The sequence below is a fragment of the Diprion similis genome, chromosome 13 (genome assembly GCF_021155765.1).
Source record: "Diprion similis isolate iyDipSimi1 chromosome 13, iyDipSimi1.1, whole genome shotgun sequence".
In the NCBI taxonomy this organism is placed as follows: domain Eukaryota; kingdom Metazoa; phylum Arthropoda; class Insecta; order Hymenoptera; family Diprionidae; genus Diprion; species Diprion similis.
In genome coordinates this window covers 2817988-2830437 of record NC_060117.1, presented here as the reverse complement: position 1 = coordinate 2830437, position 12450 = coordinate 2817988, and the positions used below count along the sequence as shown (strand labels likewise).

The window sequence follows — 12450 nt, the reverse complement described above, 5'->3', positions numbered from 1 at the left end:
GGGTAGAAAACGAAGTCTGAACGGTGGGTCCAGAATTTAAGGGACATTATACACGTTAGATACGACGAAAAAGACGGAATAGAAAGAGAGAAAGAATGAAAGAAAGAAAGAGAAACATAAAATAAAAAGAAAAAGAGCAGGAAATGATATAAAATAGAATTGAGGATAGGAAGCGAGGAAAAAGCAGCTACGCCAAAAGCGAAAGACGGCGGTGAGGAGGGGGTGGGGCGGGGAGTCGAAATAAAAAGAAAACTTTCATCCCCGTGGAGCCTGGTGAAAAAAAATAAAAAAAATAAAAAAAAAGAAAGAAAGAAAAAAAAAACTGTCTCGCTATATAGACGGTGTTGATTTGTGTCCACTGGATACGGCGCGGACGGTGAAAAGGCTATTCATGCTGCAGCGGCACACCGTATTTTATACAAATAAAACGTGCGACACACGTATGGATTATATATCTATATACTTTCGCATATACGTGGATTTTCCAATACATGTATGCCTGGAAAATCCGCAGATTTCTTTTCGCAATTCGAACCGTTAGTGACGTCCCTCGCGGATTTTTTTACACCGCCATCTCTTGCATCAACATACTTTTTTACGATACGATTTTTCCCTCTTTCGAGCGATGGGATGACGCTGAACGAGGGGGAAAAGGGAACAAAAAACTGGCCGCAAAACTCCCTGGCGTTTCAGCAAAAAGCTGCGAAGCTGTTTCCCATTGAGCTTGACTAGCGATTCGATCTACTGCTTGGATTGGGAATGTTGGTAAAACAGTTTTGGAAGTATTTTAGTGCTCGATTTTTTGTTTTAAGTTATGGTAAAAATTTTGCGATTAAACCGATTCTATCGAAGATGTTGAATTTTGTTTGGAGAATTTTGAGCTTTCACCATAATTTCGTCGAGTTGATCGAGTTTTCATTTCTCCCACGATGTTAACTCTTTAATTAACGATTTTTTTTTCTTGCAAATTTTTAGTTATTAAACTAAAATTCTTGATCACAACTGCCGAGTTTTTTCGTTCGACATGGTCCCTGAAATATTTTTGAGTATAAAAAAATATCAAATTTATATGTTTATTTATTTATTGCGAAAAATTCGCATGTAAACGAATAATCGAAATTCCAACTTTTCCACAAAATGAAAGCATCTTCTGCTAATCCACCATGATAATCCAATTGCGAGTTTTTACCCAAACTTAATACGCAACAAAAAAATTTGCAGAATTTTTTGATAAGAATTTTCTTGCTGATTTTGTTTGGCCGCCATATCGGAACCATCATATTGAATTTCCAGATTTCGATTTCAGAATCGTAATCAGTGACCCCAAAAACCATGTAGCATAAAGTTTCATCAAAATCAAATAATTTTTTGAATTCACGTCCGCCATATTGGATCTGCCATTTTGAATTTAAAAATTTCGAGTTCTGATCCGTCATCAGTGATCTCAAAAACCCTTTAACATATAGTTTCATCAGAATCAAATAACTTTTTGAATTCACGTCCGCCATATTGGATCTGCCATTTTGAATTTTCAAATTTCGAGTTCAGATCCGTGATCAGCGACCCCAAAAGCCCCCTTGATTGCCAAATGTCAAGCAAATCGCACGTGTGGAAAATAGTATGCATCAGAGGATTAAGCGATTCGATGTCTGCCTGCAAAGGGTTGAAGTTACAATTTTAACACTCGTGTTTCTGCCTGAACCAAAAACGGTGGAATTTGTATTGAAGCGTGCATAAACCATAAGGTGCGGAAATTGTCCCGCAGACATAAGGCGCTCTAATTCACTCGATTCAGTTGAAAAGGGCGCGACGCGATTCCCTCGGGATTCCAAGGAGCCTTTTCCACCGACTGGCTCTTGGACATAGAATTCCGAATTCCCATCGCCCCTCCTTCTTATTCCTTATTATTCCCGTTCCCCCTCCACCATCCTCGGAAAGTCCGCGTCGCGTCGCGTCGCGTTCTCCGCTTCTCAAGGAAAGTTTATAGTACACTCGCTTACGGAGTTTAACCGCTATTTTTCTCGTGATAAATGAAATTGTTCCGCAGGTTCCTCGCGCCGAGCCGAGAAGGATGAGGGAGAAGCCCGCCTACCCGAGGCCCGAACTTTATGCGAACTTATAATCCGGCCGCTGAGGCGAAGTGGAAGTGGAAGTGGAAGTGGAAGTGGAAGTGGAGGGGGAAAGAGGGCGCTGCACGCCGATTCCCGTGTTCCGTCGTTCCTCCGTCCATTCCCCGGCATTCGCCCCGCGAGGCAATTCCAGGCGATGCGGCGAACCTCCCGCATCCACCTCCCCCCACTTCTCTCGCTGCCGCCGCTCCACATTATCCGATAAATTACACCCCCTCCTCCCTCCTCCCCCCTCCCACCTGGCAAACGGTTCAACAAAAATCGCGCCCCAACTTCCAAAGCTCGCGGGTGACTCGCGGGCTTTCGTCGACAGTTTTCTTGAATGTAAAAATCGCGTCCAGAAATACGTCGCTCTTTGGTCCTCGGATGAATTGTTTTCTCTTTCGTGAAACGTGTGGACTCTTTTGACTCGATGGAGTTCGGAAAAAATTATATGCATTATAATTTACATGTGAGCATCGGACGTTACCAGTTTTGGTATAAGTACTGGAGATACTCGTATCAGTCAACTGGTTAAGGATCTAAGATGTGAATTACTGGGGAAAATTTTAATAGCTTGATTTAAATTCTGGATGAGGAATAAAAATCTAAATAGAAACTGAACGCGAGGCGAGAGTAGGAGCTTGAAACCTAAGGAATGAAATTATCTGGATCTATGGAATCAATATTTAAATAAAATGGGCGATGTTGTCTGAATCGATTTTTAAAGAACACTTGAAAAAATGAAAACCCAATTGGAAACTTGACGATATGTGAAAAAATGACTGAAATTGTTGAATTTAATCATGCTCAAAAACGGCATTTCAAATGCTAATTGCATCTAGAATTTTTTTTTTCTATATCGATATCTGAATCCTGATGAAAATTCGAATCAGGATTAAAAACTGTAATCCAATATGCGAATTGAATTCCTGCAATAAAAATTGAAAAATGTAAGAAGAAAAAAAAATATATATATACGACGTCACAAGACTTCCATTCGAATATCACAACACCAACATCTAAGGTAGAAAAGCACCTGCTGCAGCTGTTTATAAACGAATTTCTAAACAGTTATCCCCATTCCTCGGTCTCCACAATATCCGTTGTACCATGCCCATAACATAAACTATTATACACGAGCGAGAAACTTCTGAGAAGGAGTTAAGACTTGAAGTGAGGTGTGTCGTGACAAAGGCGACAGATTATGCGGCGACGGTTTAGGTGTCATGTCCTGTATATACACGAGGTGCTATACGTCTTTATGTGGGTATGTTTAAAGGAGGGGAGTTTGGCTCGTCGATGTTAAGGGTGGGGCGGTGAGGGAGGGTGGAAAGGAAAGGGAAGGGAAGGGGGGATACGCGGAGTTCGTTAAATTGTGATAACTCCATCTACATGTAAATCTAATCGCCCCGAGATAAGGCACTCTGTGACTCGACGCCTCAGCCACCTTCTGATCCACCTTAACATCCCTGCGAGGGATAATGCGGCATGCCCTGAAACATCACCCGCAATTTTAACCAGGGGTTAACTCAACTTTGGTCGCTTGGCTTTTGGGCGACGTTACGTTGCGTTACGTTGCGTTGCGTTGCGTTATTCTCCGTGTTATACTCTGTTCGACCTGGATTAGGTTTCGGATACGTCTGGGTACTTAAACCTAGGAGTTATACGCTCATTCTTGTTTAGCTACTTCGATCGCAAAACAACTGTTACAAACTTTACCGCAGATCACAGTTGTGGATACATTAGGGTGTCCCTTGTTTAGGGTGTTGACGAATTTTTGCTACCCCCAACCCTCAAATCAACTACAAATAACTCGAAAACAATTGCCTAATTTTTTTATATTTCTATATCAACTCTGGGATAGTCTGATTTGTGATCGAAATTTCTTATGGAAATAATATTGGAAATACTTGTTTCCTCGGTATAATATTTTTTTGCAATAGTAATAATATTTGAAAAAATCTCTAACTTCGAGGTTTCACTGGGCATTAGTGCTACTATCTGTAAAAAAATTTATGTCACGATACCAGCAAATCTAGACGAATTGCACTTCCTCTGAATGCAAAAAAGGCAGATTTCGAGGGTTTGCAATTCGTCGATATTGCGTGAGATGATTGTGTGAATTTTTTACCAGACGGTAACACTAATGTCGACTAAAACCTCACGGTTACAATAAAAAAAAAATTCGTTTTCTTGTTTGTCCAATTATGCGAACAGTGAATACTACTGTATTTTTTTCATTGTTGGTGTAATCAAGCGTGAATACAATTTTGAGTATCAGAAGCCACTGAAGTGTGACAAGTTATAATGGTAAACAAAAAACTACGCTAGAATCATAACAGTTCGATTTCACTTTGCGAATATCTACAATATTTAAATAATAACGTTATTATCACATTGATATAATTAAAAATTTCATTCTTCAAGATTGCACTGCTAGTCATTTTGATCAAAAAATATTTGATATAGTTAATTTTTGGAAAACAGGTTCTCAGACAAAACGAGGAATGCTGGAGTAAAATTAAACGGTTCTACCGTATTGTTCGCTGTTTTCGAAAAATTATGAATAAAAAATCGTTATCAAAATTCTTGTTCATAACTTTAGTTTCTTTCTGTTTTTTTTTTTTTTTTTTTTTCCATTCGTAGGTATAAATTTTGATAAAAATCGCTTCCAGATGAAATAAACTCGATAAATTCTCGCGAATTCAAAGAAAATCGTTACCTCAGTTTGTCTACGTAATACGAAAACAAAAATGGTTAGGAAAAAAGTTTCCATTTTCTTCTTCCGGTGGTTGAATCTGGCAAGAATATACGCGCGCTGTTTGTACGCGTGGAAAAGTTGTTGGAAGGAGAGAGAGAGAGAGAGAAAAAAAATCGTGTCCGTCGATCGAGAGGTTGGGGATCGAGAGAAAAGTGGGAGCTTGGTGAATTGTGGTGGTGGAAGGAAGGAGGAGGAGAGCAAGTTGCCCACTTTTCTTTGAAGAATCGTCGCGTTTGTGGACGGAACAGCCCACAGACCGTGTGGCCGTGATGAGGACGTGGCGTGTTCGGTGCCAATCATGGTACACGGGTTCCATTATGAGAATGATTATTGCTATTTGTATCGGCAGCAAGCTCGGCTGTAGTTGTATAACATCGTTGCTGCTGGGAAACGTTCGCGAAAACTACGAGGATTTTATCCTGTTGGTTTCCTCGAAGGAGTTCTGAAATGAGCCAATGAACGAACGTCGAGTGATCACCGACAGTAAAACCAACCTCGTGCGGTTGTCGAGTCAATTTTGAATAAATTACCGTCGAAACAACTTTTCCCCGAAAATTATGGATGAATATTTCTAATCGTCTTTCTCTGCGGGTATAATTACAGCATTACACATACAGGATATGAATAGAAGAGGGATGTGAAGGAGGTGGAGAAGGTTTACTTATTACTGTGGATTTTTAGACAATGAATTAAAGATTGGATTGAATGTTTTTGGATCCCTTTTTGCGATTGAGAGTGAACCAGCTGCGGGGATTTATTGTTGATTTTTTTTTTTTTTTCTATTTTTGTAGTTTGGTTTTGAAATTTGAATATCAAGTTGTGAGAACTTGAGGAATAGAACGCTTGGATATAGTTTTGTCAGATATTTGAACTTGAATCTTATTTTGGATCGTTGAATTGGCGAGGAAAATTGGTGAACAAATAAATATAATTGCTAGAACGATCAAGTGAACGTTGAAACAGTGCATGTTAATTAATGGACAGCGCGATGAATCTATGAATAGGTGTGACTATAAATGAATTATGAGTAAAACGTGGGTAATTGAAAGCTAGAATTAATTTTAGTAACCGGGTGAAAGATTGAATAAGTGGATTATTGTGTGAACTTGAGAATAGGAATGATTTTTCAATTGTAAGTAGACCGAGAAGCGGATGAATAAATGAATGAATAATGATGAAATAAAAGATGCATGAATCTGATCAATTTACTTATACAATTGAACGAATGAATGAATGAATGAATGAATGAATGAAGAAATGAATGAAGGAATAAATGAGTAAAAGACGAATAAATGAATCAATCAAATACATATTCAATTATTAAATTGGTGAATGAATGAAAGATAAATAAACAGATGATAAATGAATAAATGAACTATTTGACTATTGAATTCATGAATGAATAGATGAATTAATTATTGAATCGATGAACGAATCGAGGAGTGAATGACTCTTTTAATCAATCCATTGATGAATGACGAATGAATGAATTAATAAATGAATGAATGAATGAATGAATGAATGAATGAATGAATGAATGAATGAATGAATGAATGAATGAATGAATGAATGAATGAATGAATGAATGAATGAATGAATGAATGAATGAATGAATGAATGAATGAATGAATGAATGAATGAATGAATGAATGAATGAATGAATGAATGAATGAATGAATGAATGAATGAATGAATGAATGAATGAATGAATGAATGAATGAATGAATGAATGAATGAATGAATGAATGAATGAATGAATGAATGAATGAATGAATGAATGAATGAATGAATGAATGAATGAATGAATGAATGAATGAATGAATGAATGAATGAATGAATGAATGAATGAATGAATGAATGAATGAATGAATGAATGAATGAATGAATGAATGAATGAATGAATGAATGAATGAATGAATGAATGAATGAATGAATGAATGAATGAATGAATGAATGAATGAATTAACGGATAAATGAATTATCGAATAAATGAATAAATGACGAATGAATGAATGAATGAATAAATGCTACGCAATATAATAAATACCACTGAATCTTCATCATTCGATGCCTAACTTCTCCGCCTTTCCGTTTTCAGTACCTGTGATCGACGTGGTGGGTGTCGCGGGTGACAAGGTGCAGTTACCGTGCGACGTGCAGCCGACAGATCCAGACGACGCAATATTCATGGTGTTGTGGTTCAAGGGGGACGGAATGGAGCCGATATACAGGTAGGTGGGCCTCGTCGGTAGCTGCAGAGCCACGGGCCGGAGTTTAGATAAGAAGAATAACGAGCCCAAGCCGGGATGCGGGGTGAAACGAAATGGGAGAAAGAAAGAGACGGATTTACGGTGCGCGGATCCCTCGGAGATTTGATTCGCGGGTTCCCCGAAAAGAGGGAAGAAAGAAAAAGGGGGGCCAAGGGACAAAAAGGAGAGGAGAGAGAGAAAAAAAAAAGTGGAGCACCTCAGAGGGAAGGGAAAAAATTATGGTCCACCGAATTTTCCTTTCCACTATCTCTCTCTCTCTCTCTCTCTCTCTTTCTCTTTCTCTTCGTGCTCATCCACCCCCAACTCCTTAAATACGAATGGTAGCTCGTACAAACTCGCGGCTACAGGCATTGAAGAACCGAGAGGGTGAAACCATCCCCCGATTCTTTCGCTCTCCTTCCCCTTCAGCTCTCGTAAAATATGTTCCAATTTTATTTCTCACGTTATACCTATTTCGACCGCTCGCAAAATCGTCTTCTCTTTTCTGCTTTCCTGCAGTGTTATTACTCTTATACTTCTGCCCATTTTTTCTATCTCTCTCTCTCTCTCTCTCTCTTCTTCGGATCTCGATCTTATCTCCATCATCTTCCACCCGTCTCTGCTCTCAAAAATCCCCGTTTTACGAGCGTAAAGATACACTGGCAAAAATTGAGATTACACGCCGGTCGGGCAGAACGAGTTTACTTACTTTTTATTATGCGAAATTTCGCTGGAAGGACGCTTAATTTCTCATCTTTGAAAGATATTTTCTTTCAACAATTCAATACCATGAAAAAAAAAAAAAAGGAAAGAAAAGAAGAAGAATCGGGAACGCTTGAACTTTTTCGAAAAGAACAAAAAATTTTTTGAATCTACTTGAATTTCATTGTTTTTTTTTTTCTGTACAATCATTTTGTTCAATCAGAAAATAAATTTTCATCGGTGTTAATAAATTTTTTCACGAACGATGAATAAGCACATCAATTTCATTGAATTTATATACTGCAAAAACGTTCGTGTTACGCAGCCAAAAAAATATTGTTTCAATGAAATTTCACTTGGTTTGACAATCCAGTCACTGCTTTGTACTCTTGTTTCTATCCGAACGATACGTACGAATCGAATGAAAGCTTAATTCAAGTCAGAAACGAAAAACGAAGAGAGAGAGAGAGAGTAAGAAAAAGAAATTTCAGAACTTTCGCCTCTCGCTTCTCTCTTTTTCTATTTATATATCGACCTCGTTATTCCCGCTCCGTGAGTGAGTGATCTCAGTCAGTCACAGGGCAGGCAGAAGAGAGATTTGCAGAAACTCTGTACTCTCTTCTCTCCTCCACTCTCCTCGCCTCGCCGCGCACTTGCCGAACGTAATTTAACTTTTAGTCGGTGTCGAGAGGCCAGAGTTCACTCCTGGATGCCTAATATGCAATCACGTACGGGGATTACTCCCCAGGTGACTACGACCCCCTTCCCTTCCCTTTCCACCATCCCGGTGCTAGAATTAAACCGAGCAAAAATCATCCCACTTCAAGGATTGCCCAAAATTTATACCATAAATCGTCTCGCTCCTACGATATCTCAATTTTTGTTTCCTTTTTTTTTCACTGTAAATTATTACGCGGTTTTATAAAATGTTGATTTTGTGATATGTTTATTACAATTCATGGAAAAATTCGATTCAAGATCATAATTTATTCGTATAATTTAATCAGTTCCTAGAGAGAGAAAGCAGAGAGAGAGAGAAAAGAAAACACTTGTCTTACAAGAATTGTGAAAATTTCAATTTCTTTGGATATTTTTATCGGTTTTGGAATTTAATGACGTTTAACGAAACTTTATAGCGCGAGATTTGACGAAATTGGAAAAAAACTTTTGTTGCAGCGGTTAATTTTCGTTGAACGTGTACTTTTTCCAATTGTATAAAAAAAAATTGGAAGAATATTTGCCAAAATTTGCAGAAATTAAAAAAATCTTAAGTCACCAAATTTTCAAAAATTTGGTAAAATTTCGGGATTTGTTTAATTCTAAATTCAAGATTCAAGAATCCTGTGAAATTTATCGAAATTTTTTGACGCTTCTTTCACCTATTTTTAAGATGACCTTAATTTGCGATTTATTGATTTGTGCAATTGCGAATTATGTTTACAGCTTTGATGTCCGGGATCGGCAGTTTTATTCCCCGTCCTTGTGGTCTTCGCCAGCTGCCTTAGGGCCCAGGGCCTTTTTCGTCACCGCTTCGAATCCGGCCCACCTCAGCATCGACAGGCTCGAGGTTAAGGACGAAGGAATCTACCGGTGCAGAGTCGACTTCAAAAATTCACCGACCAGAAACCAGAAAATGAATTTAACCGTGATTGGTGAGCGTTTGTTTTATTTTTTTTCTATACCAACAACTATGGCGATAGAGATATTTGAAATTGTGGAAAATGAAAGTTTTTACGTGATTTAGGAATTATTCGGTCGATAATTAGAAATGAGAAACAACAATTTAGTTGAAATTAGTGACATTGTTTACAGTAATTAATTTTCCATCGACTTTAACTAATTGAAGTGATTTTTCGAGGTTTTTTTTTTTTTTTGACACTCTTGTGTTTCTTTTTTAACTTATTCATTTTGTTGATGGTTTCGAATTAATTATACAGCAATCAGAAAAATATGAAAATAAGATTTCTCATAGTAATTAATAATTTTGTACTAAAACCATTTTACATTCAATCGATCTCAATACACAGATTAAATGGTTTCATTATAGTCATCAACTGATGGTATCGTTTCAATCGAATAAAATGCTTCACTAATTAAAGCCTACGGAGGCTCGAATGATCGATAATTCTTCATTACACTCCGGACAAAACTGAACAACGCAAATCATTTCAATCGAGCAAAGTGTACAACGAATTTGAATCACGTAAATTGTATAGCTTTACACAAAACCAATTCCATTGGCAAATTCTGCTCCCTTTTTGCGCGTAAACGTTTCGCGAAGAAATTAAACAAATGAAACAAGTCGTTATCGTAAGAGGATTTTATTTTTTTTTTATAAAAAAGAATCAAAAGAAAAAAAAAAAAAAAAAATTGGATTTTTTCTGAAGAACCATTTAATTTTCAAAAATTATATTTCAAAAAACAAAAAAAGTCCTCAATATTTTGACCTCCGTAATGATTTTTAATCGCTTGTTGCGCTTATCGATTATGGGAAAAGTATTTTTCTTCACACCTGTACGGAAAGTACAACTTTCGGCCGTTCATATAAACCGGAAGTTGTACTTTTTCATGAAAAGTCATCTACGTCACACGGAAGTGAAAAAGGTTATTCTAAACTGCGTTCTTGAGTTCTGAACCAATCTTGCACGCAGTTTCGAATAGCCTTCTTTTCCACCCTAGGTGCGTAATGTTATATTACCGCACGTCATCTTTTTTTCCGCGGATCCACAGTCACGCCGGGGAGGCCAATTATACTTGACGGAACAACGAAGGATATATCGAGGATCGAGGAGCCCTACAACGAGGGCGACGACGTGAACCTCATCTGTGAAACGAGGGGCGGTAAGCCCCCGCCAAGGCTTACTTGGTTCCTCGAAAACACGGTGATAGATGAGTCTTACCACTACAAAACCGACACCGGGGTTACCGTCAACCACTTGTCATACCCCAAAGTTGGCAGGCAGCACCTCAAGGCGCGGCTCATTTGCCAGGCGAGCAACACCAACCTCGTTCAGCCCCAGTCGAAGCTTCTGATACTCAACGTCAACCGTAAGCAGCCTAAATATATTAAACGATAAATCAGGGACGACAGCTAAATGAAACGATAATCCTAGATGCTGAGAATGAAATTTTCGATAATTCTTACCGCTTCGACGTTTCCTTTTTTTTACCTTATCTTTCAAAAATTTCACAAATTTTTACACCGTGGATGTGCTTTGTGCTTTTTCGTTGAATTTTTTTTTTTTTTTTTTCACTCTTCACCTGTAAACAGTAATCGTACTTCTGCAATTGGGAATAACGAAATGAATACAAAAAAAAAAAAAAAAATAAACAAGGATTATCCTTAGAAGAGAACGAAATTTGCAAGAAATTTTCTGGTTTGAACATTTCTTATCATTGATTTTTACTCATCTTTCAAAGAATTGTAAAATTTTTACCGTTTTGGAAATATATTTTACTTGGTGTTTGAAATTTTTCTCTCTCTTTTTGAACAATAATTATGTTTCTGAATTCAGGGAGGATGAAAAAATGAAAAAATAAAAAAAATAAATTATAAAAATTATATTGACGAAGAAAAATTCATTTTCGAATATCGTTTCGATTTGAACATTTATTATATTCATTTGATTTATCCTTATATTCCAAAAAATTTACAAAATCCTTTCGCTTTAGAAATGCGATTTGTTTGGAGTTTGAATTCCTTCTTATTTCTTGTCTTTTGGAAATATTTATTTTCCTACGTTGAATTATTATTCACAGTGATTTGAAAATATTATATCTAAATTGAGTAATTGATCGAATGAATGAATTTACGACTAATAAACGAATACAGAATTCGAAGCGATTCAAGTAATTTGCGAATGAATGAAATATTGAACGATTTCAGGAACGGTTGCATTAACGAACGAAGCGAATAATTGAATTAAGGCTGAATTAAACGTACGTTTTCATTCGTATCGACGTTTGGGAATAAGTTGATAATAAAGAATCTTTGAAAAGGAAGACAGAAAGCTGAATGAGAATATTTTATTGAGAAAGGATCCTGCAGTTCGTTTTTAGGAGCATAATTAAATTTTTCGTTTTTCAGTTTGGCGAACTGAGTTGAGGCAAAGAAATTGGAGGATTTATAAATTATTTTCTTTCATCTTTCTTTTTTTTTTTTCCCCCGCCACGGGATATCGTCAGGATTCATTAGAAAAAAATCCTTACGTACCTTCGTAACAATATTTATATTAGTAAGTGTATAAATACATACTTGTTATTGGAAGGAGATATAAATTTACTCGGTGAATTGCATTTCTTCTCGTTTGAAGTATGTTTAATTGAAATTTGAGCCTTTTACAAACCTTGAGGGGCTTCGAGACGTTTTTAGAATTCACTGTAAATTTGATGTTCTTGTATTACGCGTATTTGATTTGCAATTAACCTTGCGAATGATCGAGAGGAAAGTACGGAAAAACAAAACACTAGAGAGGAAAAAAAAAATAAACATTAAATTGGCAAAAGGAAAAGTAAAACTTGGTATTATCAGCTTTTCGCAAGCGTTTTAATTTCGCGTATTCACTGATCTGAATAAAGCAACAGCAACGGCAGCACTCGCTCTGATATTATATCTCTGCAATTTGCA

The 12450-nt window shown here is 37.1% G+C and overlaps 1 protein-coding gene across 1 annotated transcript in view; it reads left to right on the top strand.

The window, feature by feature from the left end:
* LOC124414057 (hemicentin-1-like) overlaps nucleotides 1-12450 on the top strand; it is an 87343-nt gene that overhangs the window by 51263 nt on the left and 23630 nt on the right. The window contains exons 2-4 of the mRNA XM_046894932.1: nucleotides 6971-7103; nucleotides 9267-9475; nucleotides 10554-10871. Of these exons, the coding sequence (XP_046750888.1) occupies nucleotides 6971-7103; nucleotides 9267-9475; nucleotides 10554-10871 (660 nt within the window). The remainder of the gene's footprint in view (nucleotides 1-6970; nucleotides 7104-9266; nucleotides 9476-10553; nucleotides 10872-12450) is intronic.